At 49.6% G+C, this 26,784-nt stretch overlaps 2 protein-coding genes across 8 annotated transcripts in view; both read right to left on the minus strand.

Moving 5' to 3' along the window:
- Prdm15 (PR/SET domain 15) overlaps positions 1–19,234 on the minus strand; it is a 54,186-nt gene extending 34,952 nt beyond the window's left edge. For 3 of the 7 annotated variants that reach the window (XM_051150312.1, XM_051150313.1, XM_051150311.1), the window contains exons 1-5: positions 19,138–19,233; positions 6,947–6,992; positions 6,268–6,361; positions 4,823–4,976; positions 2,854–3,106 (exon numbers count right to left, since the gene is read on the minus strand). In XM_051150312.1, the coding sequence (XP_051006269.1) occupies positions 2,854–3,106; positions 4,823–4,976; positions 6,268–6,361; positions 6,947–6,983 (538 nt within the window). In that variant the 5' untranslated portion in view covers positions 6,984–6,992; positions 19,138–19,233. Of the gene's footprint in view, positions 1–2,853; positions 3,107–4,822; positions 4,977–6,267; positions 6,362–6,946; positions 6,993–19,133 lie in introns of all 7 variants that reach the window. The other 4 variants (XM_051150317.1, XM_051150316.1, XM_051150314.1 and 1 more) reach the window with 2 other exon arrangements.
- Positions 19,235–25,828: 6,594 nt separating this feature from the next.
- The window catches only part of C2cd2 (C2 calcium dependent domain containing 2), a 58,318-nt gene continuing 57,362 nt past the window's right edge, over positions 25,829–26,784 (minus strand). Inside the window, exon 14 of the mRNA XM_051150335.1 lies at positions 25,829–26,154. Coding sequence (XP_051006292.1) covers positions 25,937–26,154 — 218 coding nt within the window. The 3' untranslated portion in view covers positions 25,829–25,936. The remainder of the gene's footprint in view (positions 26,155–26,784) is intronic.

Genomic DNA, 26,784 nt, shown 5'->3' on the forward strand with positions numbered 1-26,784 from the left:
TGTGTATTCAGATGCTAAATTCTGTGCCCCCCCCCCCGAGATCTGGTTCCAATCCAGATGAGTGCGTTCTCACACACACACAGGTTTATGTTGTATAAACTTTGCTCCCCAATTATCTCTGATTGGCTAGTAAAAAGGCTGGACAGCCTGTAACTGGGCAGAAGAGAGGTAGGCAGGGCTTCTACTCCTGGGCTTGGGGGGATCTCAGGTAGAGACCATGAGGCAGAGGAGAAGGAAGAAGATGGAGAGAAAGGATGTGGCCTGATGGAGCAGATGCAGCCAGACAGGACCGATACTGGCAAGTAACTCAGGGCATGTGGCTGGAAAGAGCCAGACTAGCCCAGCTTAACATAAAGGAGATCTGCCCAGTTACTGTGTTAAAGACTGTTGAATAAATCAATACGTCTCTGTCTCGATTATTTGGGAGCAAAAATGGGTGAATAGAAAGCTCTGAATTAATAAATTTTCTACCATAGGGGAGCATATGCCAGCAGCGCCAGCCTGAGAGGGCTAGGTGAGTGTCCCAGAGGTAGAAAGACATGCAGACTCTAGCTCGCCGCCCGGTTGGCAGTAGTCAGTGACCTGCACCACTTACAAGTCCCCACCTGCTTGCACCTGTCCCAAAACGCAGTGAAACGCTTCTCAGCTCCTGAGCTGGGAGAAGCCGTATCTGTGCCTGGCTCTCTGTTTGCTGCTGCTTATGAGGCTGGCCCAGGACACACACCCAGGCTCTTCCATGTGGGAAAGACTGTAAGCTTTGTCAGGTGAAAACAGTATTGGTGGGCTTTACCCTTGGACACCCCATGGATACCCTGAGGTAGACTGGGTGGAGCCATCCTGGGCCTGGAATTCAGGAAACAGACCTGGTGACTCCACCTGGACTATTGTTTTTCTGATCAACCCTCAATGGGAGAAGGAGACCGCCCTTCCACAGACAAGCGGAGAGGAGAGAGCAGCAACAGATTCAGACCAGGCTTGAGCACACGTGGATCAGTGAACAGGCTGGACCAACAGGCAAGCCATAGACACCTAAGAACCTGTCCCGTGGAACAGATACCGGAAGGTTCACTCTTTTTTTCCTTTAACCCTTTTTCCCTCTTGTGTAAGCTAGTTGGGTTGTATAATAAAGTTTAATTGTTAAAAAACAGAGCCTACACTTCCACTCCTCAAAACTTCACCTGACTAGAAATATAGGACAGGCAGAGCTCTCTGCCTGTGAGATCTCTGCAGAATGTCAGGAACGCCCTGTGAGGCCTCTGTATCACACTATGCTTGGCATAGGAAAAAACTTTTTTTTTCCATGAGAGGTCACTGTGTCTGGGGTCAGAAGCAGAGGCATTGCACCACTTTAGTGAAGAAACACTTTGTGACAACAACTAGCCAGGTTGCTTCCCTGGGAGACGCCCAGGACCAAGGTTAACAAATAGGGCAGGCACTGAAGGCACAGTGACTGGCTTCTCCAACAGGAGATCCTGAATCTGGTGGCTCAGTCAAATGATTCCTCCACAAAGAACTACATTCCTTGTATGCATATGCACCAGGACACACACAAACACATACATATACCCCTGCATATGTCTACACATGCACAATTTCATATATGTGTACATATACACAAGCATATGCACATATCTGTATATCTGAGCATACAGACACATACCTAGAAATTTACACATATACTAACATAGGTACACACCTGTGTATCTGTGTACACATGCACATGCCTGCATGCCTGTATATATACAAGCACGTGTATACTTATATGGATCTGGATATACTAGCATATACACACCTGTGCATCTGTGCAAACATGTATACTACCGAATGCCTGAACATACAATGACATGTAATTCCCATGGTTCCATATACTCCAATACATATACAAACCTATACATCTACATGCATACAAAATGTACATAGTGTATCTTGTACACATGCTCACAAGAGCACACACACATCCATACACACACGAAGGCACCCATGCATCTGTTAACATCATGTGCTCTGCAGCTTAGAACAATCACATGTACACACCAAGGCATCTGTCCAGACATGCACACATGCTCATGAGGCAGACTTGAGGAGGAGCACAGTGGCAGCACTGGCACACTGACAGCACAGCAGCTACATCTGCTGTTCCAGTACCAGTTTCCTCACCCTCTGCATTTTGATGCGGCCTGTTCCTTCACCTCACCTTCTACACTGTTGTCACTAGGCCTGCCCTTGGGTTTTACCTCCTACACTGCCACTGGCCTGTCCCCGGATCCCTCATCCTCTACACCAGCAGCTCTCAATCTCTCTGACCTCTCTGGGGGGGGTTAAACAACCCTTTCCCAGGGGTCACCTAAGATCGACAGAAAACAGAGATATTTATGTTATGATTCATAACAGCAGCAAAATCACAGACAGCAAGAAATAATTTTATGGTTGGTGGTCACCACAACAGGAGAAACTATATTATTAAAGGATCGCAGCCTTTGGGATGTTGAGCACCACTGCTCTACATTGTCGCTTGGCCTGTCCTGCCCCTGGGCGTCTGTGCTCACAGGGATAAGCTGCTTCCTCACAGCATCAAGGGGACAGGCCGTTGTGGGAACCCAGAGACCAGAGCAAGTGCTGCTATTATACCCAAATGCCTCAGATCACACGAAGACAGACAGACAGGTACCCTTTCTCATCAGCAAGAGTCCCAAGATTTCAGTGAGCACTGTCTGTTACTCCATATGCCCAGGCATGGGGGACAAGCACTACCGATGTGACTCCACCCCACCTCCCCTGCCCTAGCAGTTGACCTAGCACCTTCATTAGCATCTCTGGCATGGTGCCCAGCCCTAGTGAGGAAACAGGATGTACCCTGAACACTGGAGCAGGCCTGCTTCAGCATGGGCTTGTCCATCTTCTTGGCATAAAAGGCAGCGTACCACACACGCAGCTCTGTGCCCGCTGGGATGTCCCGTGAGGTGGTGAAATACACATCACTGCCGTGTTGGTAGGCTGTCAGGTTCTGGTGCCCAGGCTCCAGTGCTGGTCGCACCAGCATCATCCAATTGCAGTCATCCTCGTTGGAAGTGTCGAAGCACACAGGATGCCCATCCTTCTGGAACACCTGAGGAGAGGGCCACGGGCTGGTTACCCACCAGTCTATCTGGGTGGCATGGGACCATGAGGAGATCACACTGCTTCTGATAAGAACAGCTGACAAGCTGTTTACCATGGCCGAGGGATCAAGGGAAAGACTCTGGCTTAGATGGGTCAGACTAATCACAAGGAGGAGGAAGCTGAAGACATCCAACAGACCCCTCGTCAATGGCGTGTCTGAGGACTATTTGCCAGCCAGCTGGGGAGCAAGACACCTGAGTTCTCCTGTCCAGGCATCAAGTGTTCTCCTTTCTAGGCATCATGGAGACCCTGAGCTCTCCTCCTATCCAGCATAATAACAAAGAGCTTTCCTCTCAGGTTCACTGGGGATGGGACACCTGAGTTCTCCCATGGTGAGATACTGGAACTCTCTTCCTGGTTCTGCTCCAAGCACATCAGCAGCAGAATCCTTCTGTCCAGGTATGCTGGCCCCAGCCTTTAGAACATCACTAACGCTTCAAAGTTAATTGTGGGCAGGACAGGAAGAGCCTTAGTGTCTTTGAGTTAGCATAGACACAGGGTCTGTGGAACGATGGCTGCTTCCTCAGGGACCCTGCCCTGCTCCAAGCTTTTCCTGAACACACCCTTATTAGTGTATGGCCCTTAGAAGTGCAGAAACCAACTGGGAGGCCACGAGGCGCCCAGTGACACCTAGTGGGCGTGGAAGGCACATTTCCACCCTCCTCTCATGGGCACAGGACTTCCCTTGAGATACACAGGTACTCAGAGCTGAGAACAAGTTGATACCTGAAAAATAAACTGTAGAACTGAGGTGGAAGAAAGCCAGACAGGCATGAAGGACCTTCTCCAACCATGAGCTGGCGCCAGGGTTTACCCATAACCTGGGCCCACAGAGGGCAGGTACAAAGCCACCTGCCTTCGGCTCAGATTTAGTCCTTTCCCCATTATTCCTTAGCACAGAACCTTTCTTTTTCTTCCTTAAGTGTCTACCATCAAGTGTCTGTCTGTACTCTTTGGCTGAAGTCTGGTCCATAAGCTCAAATATCCCAAGAGTGCCAAATTCTGAAGCTACACCATCTAAGGCTGGTGGTCACCTCTTCTGGGTCTCAAGGAGGAACACAATGTCCCTAGGGCTGCTGAGAAGCATCTCAGCCCTTATCTGTTTATGTACAGCTATTTCTGAAGACTTGCTCCATGTCTGAGCCTCCTCAGCCTCAGCAGGCTTCCTGCGGTTCACTTTAGATCCTCGGCTATCCCTGTAACTGACATACACTTGTTTTCTGTCTTGTTTTTGTTCTCCCTCAGTTAGATGTGCTTTGTGCAGCCACCAGGCCCCATGCTGTCACTCAATCTCTGAGAGCTTCGTGCAGCTCACACATGTGAGTGAGATAACCACACTAGTGCAGGAAGCTTACAGAAACCATCACTGTGCTGCAGCCATAGCAACCTGCTGGGGAAGAAGAGGAGTTACGTCGGCCTGGGGTCATTCCTGTCTGTTCTTAAATTCCTGTCTGTCCTTAAATGTATTCCCTAAAGAGCTACAAGTTAATAGGCATTGTCTTAACCCTCACACTCTGTGACATAAAGCATACTGAAGCAAAGGGAAGAATTCTCCTGCATTTCAAATCCTCTCCACTCAGCGTTCCTCACCCCGCTCCCATCAGAAGTCATGCAGCCCTAGATTCTGAAGGGGCCATGGAGCTTCTGCCCCTGCAGCTTTTACCTTCAGAGGAAATGCAGATTCTTTCTCCCACTTGGCGACCCTCCTGGACTCAAACGGACCAAACTGTGTGCGCTTGACTAGCTGGGTCACTGCAAACACACCTTCAGCCCCGTCATCCAGGCGCCTGATCTCCAGGTTAGAGGGGAGGGAGGACCTGGAAGTAGAAGGAGTCTCAAGGAGGCCCTGCCGGCTCTCCCACGGACCAGAGCAGCGCAGTGCCTCACTCACCATCAGGCTTCAAAGATGCACCTTGTTGGGGGGGGGAGAGGGGGAGGGGGGGTGGGGGGAGGGGTGTTAGAAACGAAGCCCTTCCTATGCATGGGAACAGGACTGGGCTAAGCTTTGGAGGATCCAGAGCCCATACACTAAGGGACACATCTAAAGCCACACAAGACAACACTGACCCCACATTCCTGGTGTGGGTGCTGAGGCACAATAACTTAACCAGACCAAGTTATGACATTTAAGGTTGTATGTAGAGAAGGGTGGGGGAAGGGAGAAAAATGAGGGGCACAGAGCATGGTGAAGTGTTTTGTACATGCTGAAGATCAGCAAAGGGGTCTGGGTGGGCTGGACCAGCTTCACTGAGGATGTGGCTTTATTAGCCAGACTAGGTCAAAGAAAATGCTGGAAAATGAGGTCATAGAGCTAGAACTTCAGTATGGGTGAGGCTTGGGCCAGTGGGAGACATATTTGGGTACCATCAGAGCCTCACAGAGGTAACTTAGACATGGCATGGCAGCTTATGGGCCCTTACACTAGATCTCTGAAGGCCTGAAGAGCAATGCCTGGCTACCAGGCTGCCTCAGTACATCTTCAAGGTAAGGTGTGGTTTTCCTGGTAGAGTCAGAAACCTGACCTGTTGCCTGGATGACCCGTCCAGAACTTTTACCCTCTCCAATTTCATCTACAGTGCATACCTGTCCATAGAGGCCTAGATTCAGAACACGGATAAACTCAACAGGCAGACCTATGGTTTGGCCACTTTTTTTTTTTTTCTTTCCCTGATAGAGATTCTCTGTGTAGCCCTGGCTACTCTAGAACTTGCTCTGTAGACCAGGCTGTCCTTGAACTCACAGAGTTCCACCAGCCTCTACATCCTGAGTACCGAGATTAAAGATATGCACCACCACTGCCTGGCCAGTTTGGCCACTTTTGCTCTTACATAAACTGAAGAAGTCCAGGCTGGCACAGCCCAGCCCTGTGAGGTCCCTGAGGAAACATGCCTTCATGCTGTGAAACAATTAGGACTGATCGCAGGGGGAAGGTGCCCAGCTCCCTGAGGGCCGGACAACGCCCCTACCCCCCACCCTGCCCACTCTCACTTTGGTTCTTCAGCCTCCTTCTATCTGCAGACACATGGGGCCTCTGCACTCTGGCCACACAGACAGGCAGAGCCCCTCTTCACAGACAGGGCTGCTGTGGCAGCTTAGGCACTCGCTCACCTTGCCCTGCTCAGCACAAAGGAGTCCTTGACCATGACCACGGGTCCCAGTTCAGGACATTCTGAGTCATGGTACTGGCTGCAGTCTTCACACCCTGTAAACAGACACTGTGTGTCAGAGAAGACAATGTCCAGGGAAAGAGAAACCCAAGACCACAAACCTGGGAGAGGGGACTCTAACGCAACGAGGCTCATGAGACGTGTGCGGACACAAAGACAAGCAAGGGTGCAGCAGACGGAGGAGGCCTGTTACAAAAGCCGCCTCTTAGTGCTCCTGAAAGCACAGAACGCCAAGCAAGAGCCCCTTCCCAAGAGCACAAGTCTATGGTGCTTTCAAGTCCCACATATCATCTCCATGGTGAGGAAGGTCAGGGTTTAGAACAGCACTAACCCATGACCCTAAACCTCATAGCCTTCATTCTTTCTAAATCTCGGGTGACTTTCTGAGTTAAGGATCACCCAGTCATGTGCCACTAATGGCAGTCCTGAAGAGAAGCGGCCTGAGGCCACAGCACTACAGCAGACCGGTAACATTCAGGCTCACAAAGCAAGTCAGCACATTACAGACTTAAAAGAGATGCATGTCTGTGCCATACAAACATCATGTGGATGCCGCTCTGCCTAGACAGGAAGTATCAGCCCCAGCGCGCCAGCCCCAGACAGGCCCACTGGTCACTCACAGATAAACATGATCTCATCGTTGCCATCTTCAGCCATTGCTGACACCTGTCAAGATACAAGAGAGCGCCATTAATAGTGAGCTTTTACAACATGGTTTATGTAAGTGTTTCCCTAGGTGTGTAGGTACGCATATACCTGTGTGCATATGTGTGCCAAGGTCAATGTCATCCTTAAGTGTCAATCTTCTGGAGCCATTCTCCAAGACAGGGACTTCCCCTGGGACCTGGGGTTTGCCAATTAGGCTAAGCTGGCTGTTCAGCGAGCATCAGAGACCCCGTGTCTGCCTCACCAGTGCAGAGATTACAAGTGCATGCTGCAAGCCCAGCTTTTTAAATGTGGGTTCTGGGGATAGAACTCAGGTCCTCACGCTTGCCTGGCAATCACTGAACTGACTGAGCCATCTCTTCAGCTCCTCAATAGCTTTTATAGATAATCTCTAACACTCCTCAATCCTGTGCAAGAATATAAAACACAGTGCCTTCAAGAGAACAAACACTGAAATAGTTATTTTTAACCTTAAACATGTCCTCATCTATAGTAATAATGATTCTTAGGGAAAAGCAATATATTTGGATGTCTTCATGTCTCGGGGGACCTTCGTGAACTCAGATCTCTATTGTTTCATAGCAGCTGCCATTTATAAAAATATATACTGTATTTTAGAAGCCACTTTTCTTACTGCCACTGCTTCTCTGCCCTCCCTTTCTGGGCTGTGATTTCTTCGCAGGCAGTCATTTCTACTGTAAGCTGCCCCTCAGTATCTACCCTGAGTGGGTAATAAGCAGTGTGTGACACACGCCATGGTGGGTTCTCCTGCCCCCACAAAGCCCTATGTCAAGCTATTTCTATTTCCCATGCATCCTTCGAAGGTTGCCTCAAAAGCCATCTCCACAGTAGGCAGTAGACCACAGAGCGATCCTGCTCAAACCTATAAAGCGGCTATAAAAACCCCTGCTTCACTCAGTTTGGGGAGAAACGCTAAGTGAGGGGCACCCAGTGTCTCCCACCCAACGGTCTTTCCAACTCCACACCCTCCCGGCCATCTGATTACTCGGTCTACGGCTGGTTGTCTCAGGAGAGGATGCAAGCTGATACATGCCTCCTGAATGTCAGTCTCACGTGCCCTCCAAACCCATCCCAAGCCCAGCTGCTTTAACATGAGAGCGCAGGCAGAATAAAGCCTCCGTGAAAACTCAGACTGGATGAAGCGAAGAAGGGAAGGGCTGAAAGCAGCAGGATGGGAGAAAAAAGGTGCTATAAAAAAATCCAGGGAAGCGACTCTCAGGTTTAAAGTTTTCCATGTTGCTTAAAAATACTAACAATGAGCAGGCACATTAACTCTCAAACTCAGCAAAACATTTTCTTTTTCTAGAATCGGCGTCTAAGCTAGGAGCTGGCCTACTAACTCTAACCCAGCTCACGCCTCTCCCTGGCCTCTCAGGACTCATGTAGAGTGGGTACCAAGCCAGGATGGGGACAGTGGCTGGTCGCTGAGCAGAAAGCAAGCAGGGACTGCCTCAGTCTATGGCTGGTACTGCTGGCTGGAGGCCAGAACAGGTAATAAGAGGCTACCCAAGCCACAGCTAGACCCCAGCAGGACACAGCACGCAGCCAACAATGCTGATCAGAATGGAACAGGAGAAAAAGAATCTACTCTCTTCTGCTTGTTTTGGACCCTGAATCTGTGCACAGGGATGTGGTGCGATGCTTCTCCCTAGGGCAGCAGGCCAGTCCCCAGCTCCACCCCTCCAAGCAGCGAGAAGACAGGACACTTTAGATGCTGGTGTGCGAGGAAAGTGAGAACATAAAAAAAACACTGTGAAGCTGGTCAGTTACATGGTGCATAACATTAGGTTCCCCAGCATTCTTTATTAGATGTATCTGTCCCCATAGCACAGCCTCTAGAATCTTCTTCTAAGCAGAGGTCACATGCACTGAGGTGCATTTTCAAAGTTTACTCTCATCCATGAGCATTCCTTTGTAGACGCCAAGTCCAGTCCCCAGATTTCTATAACTCTCATACGTTAACAGAACAGTGCTGGTGTAGTAATGCTCACCTATGATCCCCACATTAAGCGAGCTGAGGCAGGAGGATGGTAAGTCCAAGGCCACTCACTCTGGGCTACACAGGGATGGTTTATCTCAGAACCAAAAATGAGAAGGATACCCCTAAAGAAGGGACGTTAGAAAGTACTATTTTGTGCAAAAAGAAGGGGAAAGGTATAAAACTTGGAGAGGAAATCACCTTTCGCCAGTGTCTCAGAGCACGTGCCACACCATGGACCAGGGAGCAGCAACAGTACTTGTCCTGCTCAGACACCTGCCCAGCAGCTGCCTAAGGCTCAGCAGGTTTCCTGCACCATCCAGCTGACACGGCTGTAGCCCGAAGCTGGCGCAGAGCTATAGCACACCCAACTAAACATGGCTGTGGTGACAGAAGGCCGCCACTGCACTATAAGGAAACAAAATGTCCTGTCCATTGGGTAGATCAGAGTAGGGGTTCCATCTTTACTACTTGTAATGCCCTTGGTTAGTGTAATAGTTTAAGCAGACCCCTTGGGCCCCAGCCCACCCATCACAATGTTCCTGTTGGTTTCTAGGACACTCTGGATCCTTCTATTTCCCCATCTCCTATATTTCTCTTACCTAGAGTCCCAGTAGGAGGTCCTCACATCTATCCCAATCTCCTAGTAAGTGAAGACTTTCATGGGAAGTGCCTTTTGGGCTAGTGCCCAATTATAAGTGAGTATATACAATGTGAGTCTTTCTGCTTCTGGGTTAACTCACTCCTTGTGATCATTTCTAGTCCCATCCATCTGTCCACAAATTTCGAGATTTCCTTGTTTTTAATAGCTGAGTGTATTCCATAGTGTAAATGTACCACAGTTTCTTTATCCATTCTTCAACTGAGGGACATTTAGGCTGTTTCCAGGTTCTGGCTATTATGAATAAAGCTGCTATGAACATAGTTGAGCATATGTCCATGTTGGACAGGACATTCTCCACAGTTATGTGGAGAGCAGGGACTGACTTTGACATGAACTCTGGTGCTCCATATTTGACCACCTCCTCTTGGTGGGGAGGCCTGATGGCACTCAAAGAAATAAGCAGGATACCAAGATGAGACTTGATAGCCTATGACCATATAGTGGGGGAGGAGGTCCCCCTTGGTCATAGACCTAGGGAACGGGAATAGGGTAAAAGCGGGAGGGAGGGAGGAATGGTAGGATATAAGTGATGGGATAACAACTGAGTTGTAAGCTGAATAAATTAATGAAATTAAAAAAATTTTAAAATGCAACGAGAGTGTCTAGACTGTTGAGAACCCCTGTTGCCATGCGTTCCCCACTGTGATGGACTGTGCCACAGCATAAGCCCTTCCTCCTTTAGGTTACTTTTGTGAGGTGTCTTACTGCAGCAACAGAAAAAATAATTAAGACAAGCATGTTAGTGGGGGCATTCAGTCTGCCTATCTCAAGCTTACCTATAAAGCTATAGCGATGGAGGTCTGGGCAGGGAGGAAGGGCAGCATGAAGCTCAACAGGCAGGCACAGACTCTCACATGCCCAGACAAGTTTCCACAAGATTCCGTAGAAAAAGGAGGACCTCCTTTCCTGTGAATGGTGCTGGGATGACTGGGCACCCACATGTAAAAATTTTAACTCTGACCCCATGTCTTAAAAAAAAAAAAAAAAAAAAACGAAAACAGCACAAATCTGGACATAGTGAGGCAGGAGAATCACGTGTTCCGGGTCAGCTAGGACTTTACAGAGGACTCTGCTCCAACATAAACCATTAAATCTGTTGCTTGTGTCCACGTGGCTGCCTCAGCCCTTTATCTTGTTCTGATGGCTGCTCTGCCAACACTGCACAGGAGAAACATAGCCAGTAGCCTGTCACTCTAGCCTTACTGTGAGGCTTCCTGACAGAGCCTTTCTGAAGATGGCCCCATTTGTTCTGGTTCCATCAATTTTTTTTTTTTTTTTTTTTTTTTTTTGGTATTGTTTTGTTGAGATAGGGTCTCACTATGTAACCCTGAAACTTGCTATGTAAACCAAGCTGGCCTCAAACTCAAGACATCCTTCTGCCTCTGCAGTGCTGGGACTAAAGGTGTGCAATTCCATGCTGGAGTTAGGACAACCCTGTTTATAGCCCTGTTTAAAGATCTGGGAAGAGTCAAGCACACAGACCTAGCTGCGCTCTGTACACACTCTTGCCCCAAGCATCCTCATGCATGTAGCTCACATTTTAAGGAAATTCCTCACAAGTCTTGGCAGTCTAGGCATGTTTTACACTTACAATGGGTCTTAGCTTGAAGATTCACAGCTCAAGGATCTGGAGCCAGCTCTAGTCTAGAGGCCCTGGGGATTTCTGTTGAAACAAGTGGGCCATCTTTCCCATTGGAACTTGTGACTATATTAAAAACAATAACGGAGAGATCTCTACAGGGAAAAAGCAAATGAACTTACACCAAACTCTGTACTGTGATCTAGGTTTGACAGCTGCTGAAAGAGGGATGCTGGCTTAGAATCCTGAGCTAAACACCTGGGACTCTGCAGACCCCACTCAAGTCACAGCAGGCACTGGAGGCCTGAGGAATCGCTCAGAATAGATTTGTTAGGATCAGGGCAGGCCAGCAGCTCATCAGCCTAGCTGGGTAGAGGGAGCTTCTTCCCTCTGTGGTAAATAGGCTGAGGGGCCACATTACTATCATCAGCCTGTACTAACTAGTACAGGAAGGCCAGCATGTCGGCCACTGCTGCCTGGAGGCTGACTGTCATCACCTTTCCTGGACCTTGGTTCCCTCACTGGCCTTTCTGGTCTGCTACAAGTCACTGCAGACAGAGTCTTCCTACGCATCTCTCCACCTTGACCTTCTATGCTGCTTCCTGCCCATTCCTGTGCAGAAACAGTCACCTGCAGGCAAGTGCATATGTACCTAGATGCAGACACAGAATGGGTTCAGCATACCATCCATGCTGGAAAAACTGCACAGCTAACGGTGCTGCAGGTGCCTCTTGGCCACCTGACCTCTGGCTCCCATATTTGGCCTTATGGCTTCGTAAGCTCATTTCCTGTGGAGCACAAAGCTTTGTCATTTAATAAATGTTCCTTTCCGGACTCTCTGCCCGTTTTAGTCTTTTCCTGAAGCCAGGATAAAACACTTAAAAGCAACTTAAGGAAAAAAGGGTTTATTCCGGCTCACAGTTCAAGGATAGTCAATCTTGGAAGAGAGCTCAAAGACAGCAGAAGCTGTAAGCCACACCTCACACTAGACCCATAGTCAGGAAGCAGCCGGCGATAAGTACTTCCCAGTGCTCAGCTGGCTTCCTCCATGTTACACAGTCCAGGATCTCCGCTCAGGGAACGGTCCTGACGCCCACATCAGTAAGAGCAATGAAGATAAGCCCCCACAGGCTTGCCCAGAGGCCACTCTCCTAGGTGATGCTAGGCCCTGTCAGGCTGACGTTATACAACCCGGCTCGCTGTGCCTGCCACGCTTCTACAGTGCGCACAGCTGTGCTCCCAGGCTAGGCTCACCTCCCTTCTGTTTGTCCCACCCTCTCCATCTACCTCTTCACTCATCTTTAAAGTTCAGAGTCTTCTTCTGTCCAAGTGAGCAGCACAGAGCAGATGCCAGCAGGGCAGGTGCACAGCAGGCCCCACACAGCTCCACGGGCACAAGCTGGACACAGTTGTCACCCGCTTGACCCTCTGCAGGACAAAACAGTCCATGCAAACTGAGGTGAGAAGGCCAGAGTCTCTGTCTTAAAATACAACAGCCAGGATACAGCGGTCCTCTGCTGTGACCAGAGTGGCCAAGCTGTAGCTTCCTCCCTGCAATCTGAGCTACCGTTCTTCAGAAAGTCCTACACTTACCCCACAAACACCTAGGGCCAGGGTCAGGACACAAGGGTGCCTTGATGGGACTCTCTCCTCTTAGCCCCGACAACCCCACAGCCCAGGGTGTCCATACACGACTCTCTGCTCACCAGCCCCACTCCTGCTTCAGCTCCTGCAGATGGGGCTCGAGCCCTCATCTGGCCGAACTTTACCACCTGCTAGACAGGGCTGCTCCTCCACTTGACTTTTTTCTTCTTCTCCTTCTTCGAGTGTGTGCAGGGTTTGCTATGGGCATGCCCATGTGCAGAGCCTACTGCTGGAAGAGGGGAGACTGCACACTTTAATTTCTACATAGGTTCACCTAGCTGTTTAGAAGGGCAAGTCAATGAGGTAAGGCCCACGTCTGTCCATTTCACCGACTCCCTTCTCCGATGTCTGCATGTTCCATCCCTTACTGCCACTGGAATCTTGCTTTGCTCGTCTCGTTGCTGTTTCCTGTGGTCCTACTCTGCTTCCTGTGGTCCTACTCTGCTTCTTGTGGTCCTTCCCTTGCAGCTTCCCTGGAAAGCCTGGTTATGGTCTGAATGTGTTTATTTCAACCTGGAGGCAGAGCAAGCTGTCAGGGCATGGCAATCTCACTCAGAATGCCAGATGTTGCCAGAAGGGTTCTGGCCTACAGTTTCTAGCACCACGCCACCATGTCTAATTCCTTTCCAGCCAGCAAGGCACTTGCATTCAACTTCCACCTCCAGAACCCTCCAGAAAGTGTGGTTTAGCCCCTATTATCTGAGGTTTTAGGGCTGGGCCTGCCATTCTTGCACCCTGGAGTCCTCAGTCAAGGTTGCCTACTCTCTTTCTTTCCTAACTTCTCCATCCTTTCTGAATTTCTTAGCTTATCTGTGGTGAGGCTGCTTCCAACGTTCACTTCAGGTTCTTGCAGAGGGGTTTCTGGGCAAAAGAGATGTGTATAGTCTAGCGCATAAAAATGGAAAACTGAAGTAGTGTGTTCTTCAACTTGAGGATCCTAGCTCAACCAGTTATAGTGGCAGAATATTGGCAGCCTGTGAGAGTGGAGTTCTAGAAGCATCTTGCCTAATACACTGCACTAAGCCTAGCCAAGCAGCACTGTGGTTCTTTACAATAAAAGGTAAACCTGCCATCACTAATTAGCATGTGCTCACCAAATTTACAAAACGCCAAAGACCTGTAGAGGGAGGCGTAGACACAGGCAACATCCTTCTCAAAGACAACCTCTTGGCTGGATGTGGTGGCTCTGTACACATCTGTAGTCCTAGGGCTCACATTTCAAACAAGAGATCAGAGGCAGTGTCTTGACACAGCAGGTGTATTTCCTTCTCCCCAGTCAAAAGGCAGTGGAAGTCCAACCGCGTCACCCATACACTCCTGACACTACTCAGGGCTCAGGACACACTTGGCTTCTGTACTGTCTTTCAAGCCATATCATTCATGCAGTTTCCTGTGGTACTAGCAACTTCCTCAGCCCTCAGAACTGTGAATGGAGGCCCAGGCCACAGTGCACAGAAAAACATGCCAAACAAACCCTGGACCAGGGTATATCTCAACAGAAGGAAGTGGGGGTCTTCAAGCAACCCAGGCCTAGTTGGCACAAGTTTACCAGCAATGCTCATCAGATCCCCTGGGACTCGGTGCCTGCCTCCATTCCATGTGACAGAGGTTGGAAAAGATCAAGGGACTCCAGCAGGGCATCCACCTGCACAGATTCCCTAAGGATTACTTCACATCCCCTTCCCAGCCTCCATGTCACCTGCTGCTGTTTCCTCTCCCAGAACTGCTATGAGGTACATGTGGTCTCAAAATCCTGGCTACGAACGGTTGTCACTGTGATGGTATCAGGAGGTGAGTGGGTGGGCCTGAAAGGCGACTGAGTCACAAGATGCTATCCCCCTCTCATGGACCTATACTGTCATGGTCTCCTCCTTCCCTCCAACCCCTCCCATCAGTGATGCTCTCCCACACGATACTGCAAGGTGCCCCAGCCTCCCCGACCCAGAAGGGTAACCCGAGGATGCCCAGCCTATGGGCTTCCTGGTGCCTTCTAATGCAGCTGGGAACAGCCTCCATATGACCTCACTCTTTATAAATTACCTAGGCTAGGGAATTCTGTTATTTCACCAGGAAACAGACTAAGGCTTCTCTCCATCTGTCAGATTCCTACGGACTCTTAAGGCCTATCCCAACAGACTCTCATTGCCAGTTCTCTTAGTGCGTGACTGCCACATGCACACCAAAAGCATGGCTCCCCACTTTCCCCTGGAAACCCTTTCTATTACCCTTCTCTGGCAGCATCTGCAGACACTCAAAGCTCACACTCTGAAACAAAAGAGTCTGGCCTGGAGGTCACCTGTGTGACCTCCTCTTTCCTTCCATTGTAAAAGTCCTAGGGAAATGGCTGACTTCCTTACCTTCTAAGGCTGTGGTTCTCAACTTTCCTAATGCTGTGACTCTTTAATAGTTCCTCATGTTGTGGTGACTTCCTACTATAAAATTAATTCACTGCTACTTCATAACTGTGATTGCTAGTGCTATGAATCGGAATGAAAGTATCTGACATGCAGGAACTGTTTCTATGAGAACTTCCCTTGGCTCCAGCAAACGAGTCTATAGGGCACTCCCCATAGCCGACATCCCCCACCAGTAAGTACCTCAAGGGCCCCACCCAGATGTTTTCCTTTAGTGATCAGTCCCCTGCTTTGCTTCCCTCATTGGATACCCCATGCCACCTGTACCTCCTCCGTCTGTACCCAGTTGCTCTGCAGTGTCTCGACTGTCCCCTTCCCCTGATAATGGCACACAGTCGAAAGCCACCTCCAAGTCAGGATCCTGGTGCAGCTCCTGCCCCTCCCAGGGTCTAGACCTACCTCTGAAGCCACCTGGCCTTGTGCCAGGCACAGCATTCTCTCGGCCGGTATCTCCACAGAAGCATTTTACCATTCTCCATTCCCAGCACCAGCTTACCTGATCAGGCCAGGTTAAAAGAGCAGCAAAAGAATGTTCCACTGACTTCCAAAACAGAGCCTCCTATCCCTCCTGTAAATGCAGCCATTTAACACGTAAGCAACATGACGGGATGGCCCCGGTCACATTCAAATCACAGGAACCAGCTTCTCTTTAAGCATCAGCAAGCTGAGCCCGCCTCTTCTCTGTACCCTCCTGCCTCCTTCCCTGGAGATCCTAAACCGTCCATTACACACTGTTGCCTGCAATTGCTCTCCTGACGCCCCTGTTGTAACTTCTCGCAACACAAGTATGTCTATTCATTGAATCAGACGTGATTTCACAGGACCATAGACTATGCTCATTTCTTCTGGGTGAGCTGTGGCAGCCTTCACTGACCTGTCATCAAGCACCCAAAGAAAGATTCAAAGCCAGGTGCATGCGGTGGCGCACACCTGTAATCCTAGCACTCAGGGAGGCAGAAGCAGGCAGATCACTGTGAGTTCGAGGCCAGCTTGGCCTACAAAGTGAGTCCAGGACAGCCAAGGCTACACAGAGAAACCCTGTCTCGAAAAACCAAAAAATAAGAAAAAAAGAAAAAGAAAACAGAAGCAGCTGGTTCAAGGAAGTACACAAGGCATATTATGGTTCCCTGTTATTTCACCTGCTGAGAATAAATGACCACTATGGCTCTTCTCCTGAGAGACCAGAATGAAGAGCCACCTGGGTGAGAAGATGGAACACGAGGTAGGAACAACAGAGCTTCATGCCTACCCTTCTGAATTAGGAGACAAAACTGCCAGTTAGGTAGCGCTTCAAGCTACTGAAGGGTTAGGGTTAGGGTTAGGCACCCACAGCGACTCCATGTCTTCCCCTCTTGTCTCCCATCTCCTGCCCTCCAATACCTGTGGACCAAGATATTTTCCAGGACTATAGCTACACCAAGCCAGAGAATAAATGGATCAGTGTGGCCTCCTGCCCTGGGCAAAGGGAGACCTATCCTAGGAGACTCTAGAGGAGAGCTGTCAGGTCTCAGTCACGTCCATGGCCTCTCGGAAGGGCAGTCTGAGGATGCCCAGGCGGTAGAGCAGCTGGTGCCTCTAAGACAGCAGCCATATGTTGAATCTTCCCTTCAGGGTTCCCTTCTGTTTTCGGTAGTCTACTGGCTTGTACTTTTTTGATACTCTGGCTCCCCAAGGTAGCCACAGGCTCTTAAGGACACAGACCCTGGGCCAGCCCCGCTCAAACCTGTCCACGTGCGTCATCTTGCGGCTTCTCCACCCTGGTCCACTCCCAGCTCGAGACGCCAACGATGTTTCCACGCAGGCTTCTGTGTGCTAGCCACATGTCTGCCCAAGGCCACTCTGCTCTCCACCAGGAGGCTAGATTTCCTCACAGTACTTCTGTCCCACCCAGCCACCCTGCCCTAGACAGATGGTTCTGGTTCTAGTTGTGTGTGAGCCCTGCAGCCTTCCTCCTTCCTAGCCTTGCCACTCTTGCCTAACCATCGGTACTTATGCCTCCTACACCTCTTCCGTTGCTTTCTGGGTGTACAAAAGGTGTCAACAAAGATCTGCCACAGGAATGGTCTGGTAAATCAGTCTGGCTAAGGTATCCTGAACAGCTGTCTGCCACATACTGCAAATGAGAAACTGAGTCTGGGCAGCCTTTAAGGCACTGCTGGTGACCAGTTTTAAGCTCCATTTTTCCTGCAAAATGTAGGAATGTCTTCTCCACCTTCTACACAGGAAAAAAATGACAGGAGAACATCCCCCTGGGAACCGTGGTCCTTCTCAAAGCTAATCACTCTAAGACAGCCTTGTAATTGTAGCTGATTTTGTCTTAAGTGGCCCAGGCTTCTCTGAACCTCAACATCCCCCTGCCTCAGCCTCCAGAGGGCTGGAATTATAAGCATTTGCCATCTGCCTAGCTGGAGTCGATGTTTTAATTTACCCATTTGTCTTTTGGAAACTTAAACTACCCTGCCTGACCCCCCCCCCCCAAAGAGAACAATTGGTATATTTTTCACTGACATTTGCACAAAAGCATGAATCAGGGAGAAAAATAAACCCCCATAAAGAGAAATTTTAGTTCTTTTTCCCTTTAATAATCCGATCTATAGGTTTTATTTCAGAGTAAGGCAGTGTTGTTTGTTTTGTTTTGTTTTGTTTTGTTTTAGGGGGAGGGGGCGTCTGAGGAAGCAGGTGCAGCAGGTAAGATGTGGAAAGTCGATAGGTTTGGGGTGTGTAGAGGATCATGTCTCAGCGACTACATCAGGGCACTCTCCAGGGAGTACTGTCCTTCCGCCCGATTCCTCAGTCAGGGACTTCAGATTTTACCCTCAAAATCGCTTTCAAGAGCCCGGCCGGCCAGGCTCTGCACAAGCACCTCCATGCGAGGGTTCTGACAGGCTCTAGCGTGTTTTTCAATGAAGCGTTGGCAGCTTTAAATTCAGGCACAGGTCCACGTGCCTCCAGCTCACACATTTGCTTCTACCATTTTAAACCACTTCGGAGGAGGGGGATGCTTGTGAGCATGTGTGAAGAGGCCCTCCAACCACTGCAAGAAGGGCCTGATGAGCGTGCGCTCGCCCACCGCGAGCTGGGTGTCCTAACTCTGCCCTCTCAAAATTCATCTTGGGAGCATGCAGGCTCCACCTGGCCCTGGGCCCTACCTGTCCACCCTCTTCCTAGATAGTAGGCGGGGTACGTGTCTCCAGCCAGTCTTGCCACTATAGTCCCCGAGCCACCAAAAGGTAGAGACAAGTAAGGCGCCTGGGCCTGGGAGCCACAGCACAGCCTCGGACTTTCTTAAACGCCAAAGGGGCTGGAGACCAAGGCCCCTCCCTGGGCTGCGCCCGAAAACCGGGTAAGGCGGCCGGGTAGCCGGGAAGGGACTGTAGGGACCTGAGCCCGCCAGCCACGCAGGGCCTGGCTGTGGTTGCTGGGCCTGGGCGTACCGGGGGCGCTGCGCCCAAACCCGCGCGGGGCGGAGGGCGCCGAGCCCGCGAGTGGGCGACCCGGCGCCCGTTGGCGTGGGCCGGGCGCGCGGCTGGCTGTAGGCGCGGGCCGTGCGCACGGGCCCGAGGCCCGGCACCCAGGGCGGAGGCCCAGCCCGCGGCGCGGCGGAACCCGGCAGGCGCAGGGCGATCCCGGAGCGGCTCCGGAATCCAGCCGGGTTTTGACTCCGATCGCCCACGGCGCCCGCGGCCGCGACTGTAACAAAGAACAGGCGGCGCGGCGGCCGGACCGGGGCGGGCGTGGGGGGGGTGCGCGGCTGGAGGCCAGGCCGGGGCCCGGCGCGGGGGGCGAGCCGCGGCGGGGGGCGCGCGGTGAGGCCGCGAGGAGCACGGGCCCGGGGCTTTACCTGCCTGTGGAATGTGCAGAGCGGGGGTCGGATCCGGACTCCAGGTTGCGATCCGCTCCGGAAACTGCGCAGCACCGGAAACCGGGGGGGCGGTGGCGCGGCATCGTGGGAGTTGTAGTGCGCAATGCAGGCAGATGGGGCGGGCCAAGGGCTTCGGCTGCTTGAACCCGGAGCTTGGGGGGGCTACAGGCTGTGCGAGCAGGGTTCAGGGATAACGGAATGCGTGGTCGGAGAGCCTAGGACGGACTGCGTGGAATGGGAGCTGGCTGAGGCTTTGTTTGGAGAGTGAGCCCAGGAAACGGCTTCGTGAATTGAGAAACCCCGGACAGAGATGCGTAGTTGCAAAGATAAAGGATGATTGCCTTCCTGTATGGGGAGCGGGTAACTGGCTATGGGAATGGAGAACAGGAGAGACTGTATGGAGAGCTGGTGGAGCAGGCTGTGAAGATCCTGGGGAAGGGACTGAGTGGACGAAAAAGCTGGGGAGAGGGGCTGTGTGGTCCATGAGAATTGGGCAGATGGTGTAGTGTAGTGAACTGAGTGGAACACCTTTGCCCTTCACACCTTTAAAACAGTTACACACCTCCACAGTTCCCCAAAGGGGGCCAGTTCTCTCAGCCTCTACACATGAAACAGGACTAAATATATGAATAAAATCAGGCTGTTTACAGAAGGAAAAGTTGACAGGTCACAGAAAAGCCAGTGTAAATCTGGGGCTAAGGAAGACATGGAGGCTGAACGGAGCATCACCTACTGAGCAAGGGTATAAAAAGCAAACTTACTTGAAAGACTTTTCCTTGAGAGTTCTCAGTGTCAGGGCGTCCTGCTCCTACACCCCCCCCCCCACCCTCCGGCCCCCAGGAAGTTATGACCTCAAGATTGTTTTCTCCATATTTAGCTGCCTAGGCACTCAGGCCACTCTAGTGGTGACCCAAGAAACCAGCTACTTTTTGAGCTGGCAAGAGACGGTGGTGGTATCCATACATGCAAAATTAAAGTTATGGCGTCACCTAGATTTCAGAGGAAAACCTTGTAGGCCAAATGGTATGTCATAAGGTCAAAATAATTATGGAGTGCCCCTGACAGAAAAATAGTGATGTTTGAAGCCAGCAGAGTAGAAGCTGAATTCGTGAGGGGGCTGAGGAGTTAGAGATGCTAGGAGTGCAGGGTACCTGCTAAAATACCTACATTCAGCAAGCTAAGCCCAAGCGAGGAGCATGTGGACGAACTGTGGCAGGTAGCTGGCCTGTGGGCTCTTGGTAGCTACTTCATGAGAAGGCAGGGCCTGAGTTGGCCCAGTCTAACATAACAGCGATAATGCTGGGAATGAAAATGTGTATTCTAGAATGACAAAGGGTGCCTGACAGGGGCCAACCCTGGCAGGGAAGATGGGCTGTCCAGAGTTCCTCTAGAGGTGCCAGCAGAAATCAGCTGGACAGCTGGTAAATTGTGATCAGTTTGCCCTCTAGTCCCCTCTTGGGATATCAGCATAAAGCAGACCTTGGCATCCAGAGTCTCCATATGCTCTCCAGTCCAGGACACAGGCACTGCCATCACTGCCTTACCTAGTGCGGTGGGTGGGTCTGAGGAGCCGGGGTACTGCCATCTCTCCAGTAGTGAGGTCTCCTCTCCTGTTGGAGTTTGAACAAAAAGCCTCCCCCCCATAGGCTCGGTATTTGAACACTTGATCCCCAGTTGATGCTACTGTTTGGGGGATGTTGTGGAACCTTTAAGACAGTGGTTCTCAACCTTAATACTACAGCCCTTTTATACAGTTCCTCGTGTTGTGACCTCCAACCATAAAGTTATTCTTGTTGTTACTTCATAACTGTAATTTTGCTATTATGAATCACAATGTAAATGTTTTCCAATGGTCTTAGGTGACCCCTGTGAAAGGGTTCGTTCAGCCCCCAAAGGTGACCCACAGGTTAAGAACCCCACTGCTTTAAGAAGTACAGCCTTAGCTGGGTGGTGGTGGTGCATGCCTTTAATCCTAGCACTTGGGAGGCAAAGGCAGGGGTCTCTTTATGAGTTTGAGGCCAGCCTGGTCTACAGAACGAGTTCCAAGACAGAGCTATACAAAGAAACCTTGTCTCGAACACCCCCCCCCCCCGAAAAAAACCAAAAACAAAAAAAAGTACAGCCTTGCTGAAGGCTTTCAAGGTTTAGAGTCTTGCCCCACTTCCTGTAATCAGCCAGCCTTCCCTGGGATAATGGACATCAATCCCTCTGGAACTATGAGTCAAAATAAATCATTTTTCCCCCTAAATTGCCTTTTGTCAGGGTGTTTTATCACAGCAATAGAAAATTAACATATCCCCACAGTAGGTGCCACCTTTGATGCAGAAGCTGTATGGGGCTTGGCTTAGGGGGTAGGGTTAGGTGACTCATCCTGAAGGGAAGGTGACAGTGGCTGGCCATCCCGTATGCATGATGTCACACAGGCAAGCAGGCTGAGAGCAGAGCTGATGAGTGAGGGAGTCTGAGTGGGACCTGTGGTCTCCCTGGTGGCTCCTCGGTGCATCATCTCTACAACTGCAATGCTTTTATTTCTGCACATGGCTAGGCAAAGTGAAGGAGACCACAGAAGCTGAAGACCAGTGAGGGGAGAAGCTGCTTGCAGCAGGTAGTAAGGTTGCCCAAGCCCCACCCCAGAAACCACTGCCATGTCCCATGAAAGGATAAACACTGTCACATAGCCATGGCTAAACTGTTACCTATTCCCTCTGCTGGGGTGGGGCACTTACAGCAAGGACTCAGACTGATGAATGCTCCCCTGCCTTCACTCCCATAGGCCATGTCAGGGACGGCTTTGGGGGGCACCCAGGCTAAGGCAGACCCTGGCTCGCAACTCCCACAATTCATCATTCCCCAGAAGGTACCTGGAACTGCTAAAGTCCTGTAGTGAATTTTAGCCCCAGTCCATTGCCGGGAACGAAGGGTTAAAGCAGGTATCAGTACATCTTTTCCGTCAGCTGGCTGTGATGGCCAGTCACACAAAGGGACAAGGGTGGCAGTAATTCAAACATTAGAGGAGCCTCTGGTACTCTAAGGACAACCCAGGACTTGGAAACAACTAAACTTAAGCTTTCCATGGCACATTTCTTTCCTGAGAGGTCAGTAAAGCTGCAACTGTGTCTCGATGCATGTTGCCCGTCATCACCATGTCTAAAGTGCTGCAGCAAATACAATTGTCACAGTTGCCAGTTGCTACATATCAGCTTCAGGCTCACCACACACCTGGAAAGCCTTTACCTTTATTCTCTTTGCAGTAGATATTCAACATGACAGTGGGCAGAAAACCATGGCTTACAGCTCAAGGGGTGGTCACATCTTCATCCCACCGTCAGTGAAGTGAACCAGGCAGCGTGGTGATTCCAATATGTATTTATACACAGAACAGGGACATTTTATGTAAAGAGCCAGAGGTTATGGGAGTTCATACTTTGTCCCCATGCGGGTGCTTTGGTCCTCAGGTCTTGGCCTGTTGGGTTAGTGGAAACAGTACCTGGTCCTCAGGGTCGGTACCCACACCTGTTTCTGTGTGACAGAGGCACATTTTGCCTTCCACCATCTATCAGCTTGTACTTTGAAAGTTCAAGAATGACAGCCCTGAGCTTATTAACCAAACCAAACAAAACAAAACAACAACAACAAAAAACCCACTACTTTGGGTGGCAGCAATATAAATTAATCTTTCCCTTTCTGCTTGAGAAGAAAATTCACAACTGATTTAGAACTGGTCACCAATGGAAGGAGGGCTAGCTTTGAACCTAAAATTTAAAATAAAGTGCTTTGTCTAGATCCTCTGGTCCATAGTAGGTTTTCAACCAGAGCAAGAAAACCCTAGTTTTGTTATTGCTGCACCCACATCACACACAAGCAGCTCTATTCAGTCACCGCATAAAGGACAGGGGAAGTGTGGCCAGTTCACGCCAACCAACCTGAGATCTGTTTCCAGATTCACAGACGTGTGTGTTAGTGTTTATGAGAAATTTCTCTATTACTCTACCAACACCTTAAGACAGAAACTGAAGCCATGAAAGACGGTAGTGGAGATTGTATGACAGAGGTGACTTAACACATGTGCGTTGTTGGCACCTGGTACACAGTCTTAATGATGTTCATTTCAGCATAATTACCCTAAACCACGACGAAGCACAAGTGTACCAACAGCTTGGAGATGCGAAGGCCCATTTTCTCAGAGTACTCCCAGAGGCCACCTGTTTGTGTCTCCCCTCTTTGCACCTTCTGCTGTGGTGGTGTTCCCTATTGGCAAAGGCTGTGCAGTGGAGACCGTAGAGGAAGCGAGTCTTAGATGTGGGTGGGAAGCTAGGAGCATGTGCTCACAGGATCATGTGTGGGCTAGGATGGCTAAAAACAATTTGTTCTTTTTGCTGTTAACTGAAAGAAAGGAAGCATAAACTAAAATCCTGATACCTTCTCATTTGAATAGACTGAGCCTAAATGCCAAAACCAATCAGGCCAACAAACCTGCATAGGCTGAGCATCCCTAACCCCAAAGTCCAAAACCCAAAATTCTATTTCTGAAAATTTTGTATTTGGGACAGGGGGATGCTCAGATGGTAAAGTCTATCAGGGTATCCACAGATCCAAAAAATGTCTGAAACACTTCTGGCCCCGAGTATGTTGGATGGGGGCTTATGCCCCACAGTGAAAATTCAGAATCAGAATCTCTGGCATGCCGTAGTCTCTGGGAATTGGCAGGTATGTGTCACAGCTCTGCACACTGTATGGAATAACAATACTTCAAGAAAAGCACAGCATTTAAATCACTTCCATTCCCAAACAGTGGTAGGGATCACTGATTTTAGGAACCAATTTGGAGTTGATGGAGTCATTCTGGAACTTTGCAGTGACTAATATACAGTGATCTTTAAAGACAATGTGTGTTCAAAATGTCTCTTCAAAGTCACCCAAGAATTACTTGAGAGGCTTTCAGGTTCTTCTTCTTTTATTTTTGTTGTTGTTTGTTTTGAGGAGGGGTCTCATGTATCCCAGGCTGAGTTGGAAGCTCACATCCTCTTCTCTCCACCTTCTAAGTGCTGGGATCGCAGGCAGCACCACCACACCCATCTAGACTTTTCAAATGTTTGTTTGGAAGTAAAATTCACTGGACTGGGTGGCTCAGGCCTGTACTCCCAGCTATTTGAGAGATGAGGGCAGGAGGATCAGAGTTTCAAGATATGTTTGGGCTATAGAATGAATCACAGGGCAGCCCAGGAAACAACTTAGTAAGACCTTAGCTTGATGATGATGGTGGTGGTGGTGGTGATGAAGTAAAAGAGGGAAGTAGTTCAGTAAACAAGGGCATGTCCAGTGTGCACAAAGCCACAGGCTTAATCCCCAGAACAGAGGAAAAGAACAGAAAGAAAAAGGATTTCCAATGTAGTTTCCCAATCTCTCTTGTTAAGACAGGAAAAAATAAAAACATATTTCTATAATTTTGGCTTTCATAGACACTTTTGGTCAACAGTGACTTTGCTCCTGAAATATATGTTTCTGATGAACAGAAGACACCAGAAGGGACTTCCTGACTTCATATCAGTGAGAGAACTCAGGTTTTTCTGTCAGCCTTTCCACTGTTATGGGAAGAAAATGGGTCTTATTGGCAAGTCAAAACACCGTGACTCTTGAGGCTGTAAGACCCAGTGAATCCGCAGTGCTGGGCACAGATGAGGACAGCACCTTAGAGATATATGGGGACACTGAAGCCAGGTGCCAACTTTATCATTTTCCCATAGTAAACAAAGACCAGGGCACCCTAAAATGTAGCCAGAAAGTCCCTGTTCACAGTAGAATTCTGAATACCTGATAAAAAGAATTCCTGCAAGTTTCACTGATTGTTATAAAAATTCCTTCACCTAAGACTAACTGGCACCTGAGGTATAGAATAATTTCCCCAGTTGCCCTAAAAGTTCTTTGTTTTAGCTGTTGGCTGTATTTGGCAAGAACCATGTATGTGTGGTCGCATATACACACATACAAGCTATATCATTCACTGCTCCTGATGTCGGCCTCAATATATTTGAGTCTAGCATGCTGTCTGCACTATGGGAAAATCAGATATCCTGACATGAGAAACTAAGAAACACATCTGAATTTCTAAAAGGGAGTGTCTGGCATAATCTGCATAGGACACAGTTAGTGTTTGCATAAGTTTTTAACTTCTATGGCTAATATCAAAGGCAAACCACCTTCTCACACTTGTCAAAGCACATCTTTTCCTATTGTAATTTCCTCATAGGTCAAAATTCCTGCCTGGATCCATACGCCGTCCCCAGGACCACATACATGTTTTAATTCCAAACAGCAAGTTAGGTGAGGTAGCCCATACTGCTCATAGCAACAGCCCAGAGGGATGCCTCTCCCTTGTGCCATGACCCAGACATGAACCCCAATAGTCCCTGAAGGACAGAGGAAGGGGTAGGTAGACTGGGGTCCCTCCTGCCTACCACCCATAGTCCATCAGAGCACACATGGCTTACTGATTCAGGTCTCCCTCAATGCGTAGATGGCATGGTGACAGCTGGAATCAGCTGTTCCTACTGAGTATCTGGTGGCAAGCTGGACTGTGTCATTTGTCATCTTTGGGGAAGCTTCCTGGCCAGACACGCAGATTGTTTCTTCCCTTTAAAAGACAACAATATTGGCATGCGGCGGGAGGGGGGGGCACGGGGGGAGCTAGACAAGCAGGCATCTGATGGCTCTGGTTCCTGCTATTCTGGTAGTGGCCTTTGTGGTCCCCATCCTCCGGCTGCAAGGACAGGAGGTGACTCGGGCTATAGGCAGGGCTCACTGGGTGTTCCATTCATGGTGTGCTTGCCTCTATGCCTGGCAAGCAGCTTCTTGTTCAGGAGCCGGCTGAGGGTCACCCCCTTCTTCTGCCTCCCTTCTGGCTGCTGCAGGAATACCAGGTCGTTATGTGACTGGCTCATGCCTGGGTCTTTCTGCTGGTGTCGCCGGCGGAAGAAGAGCCTGGCGCCTTTCCTTAGGACTCCTGCAAGAGGGGAGCACAAGAGTAGTTAGGGATATAGGGAGGATGAACTCAGGCCAAGGAGGAAGCAAAGTCGCTCAACATTGTGACAAAGAGCCAGGTGCTCCAACAAGGAGCAACCACTGGCCACAGGGGCAAACACTACAGCCTAGTAGATGGTAGGAGGCCACTTCTCAGAGTGAAAGGAAGAACCTTCCAATAGCAGGACTGGCGAGCCTGCACGTGTGGGTTGTCAGTTGGGGTCCGTTATAGACCCTTCCTTTTACTAGGACTCTGCATAGGGCTGAGCTGTGTGTTTAGGAACAAAGGCCATGCCCCTAAGAGCAAGCTAAGAGCCCTGGAAATCGTGGGGCTTGTTTTTGTTTTTGTTTTTGTTTTTGTTTTTGTTTTTCCTTTCAGTAAAGTACTGTTCTCCAGGGAATCAGGTTTTTTTTTTTTTAATTAATTCTAGATCATTCTATGTGCTTACACTAGGATACTGCATCTGTTTTATCTACCAGTCTATCCATCCACCTAGCCATTCACCCATACTAGACTAAACCACATGAAATTTATTAGTAGATCATTTTCAACCTAGAAATCCTCATGCTAGGCTAAAAATTTACCTCAGTAGTAGATTACAAGGCCCTGAAT

The sequence above is a fragment of the Acomys russatus genome, chromosome 8 (genome assembly GCF_903995435.1).
Source record: "Acomys russatus chromosome 8, mAcoRus1.1, whole genome shotgun sequence".
In the NCBI taxonomy this organism is placed as follows: Eukaryota; Metazoa; Chordata; class Mammalia; order Rodentia; family Muridae; genus Acomys; species Acomys russatus.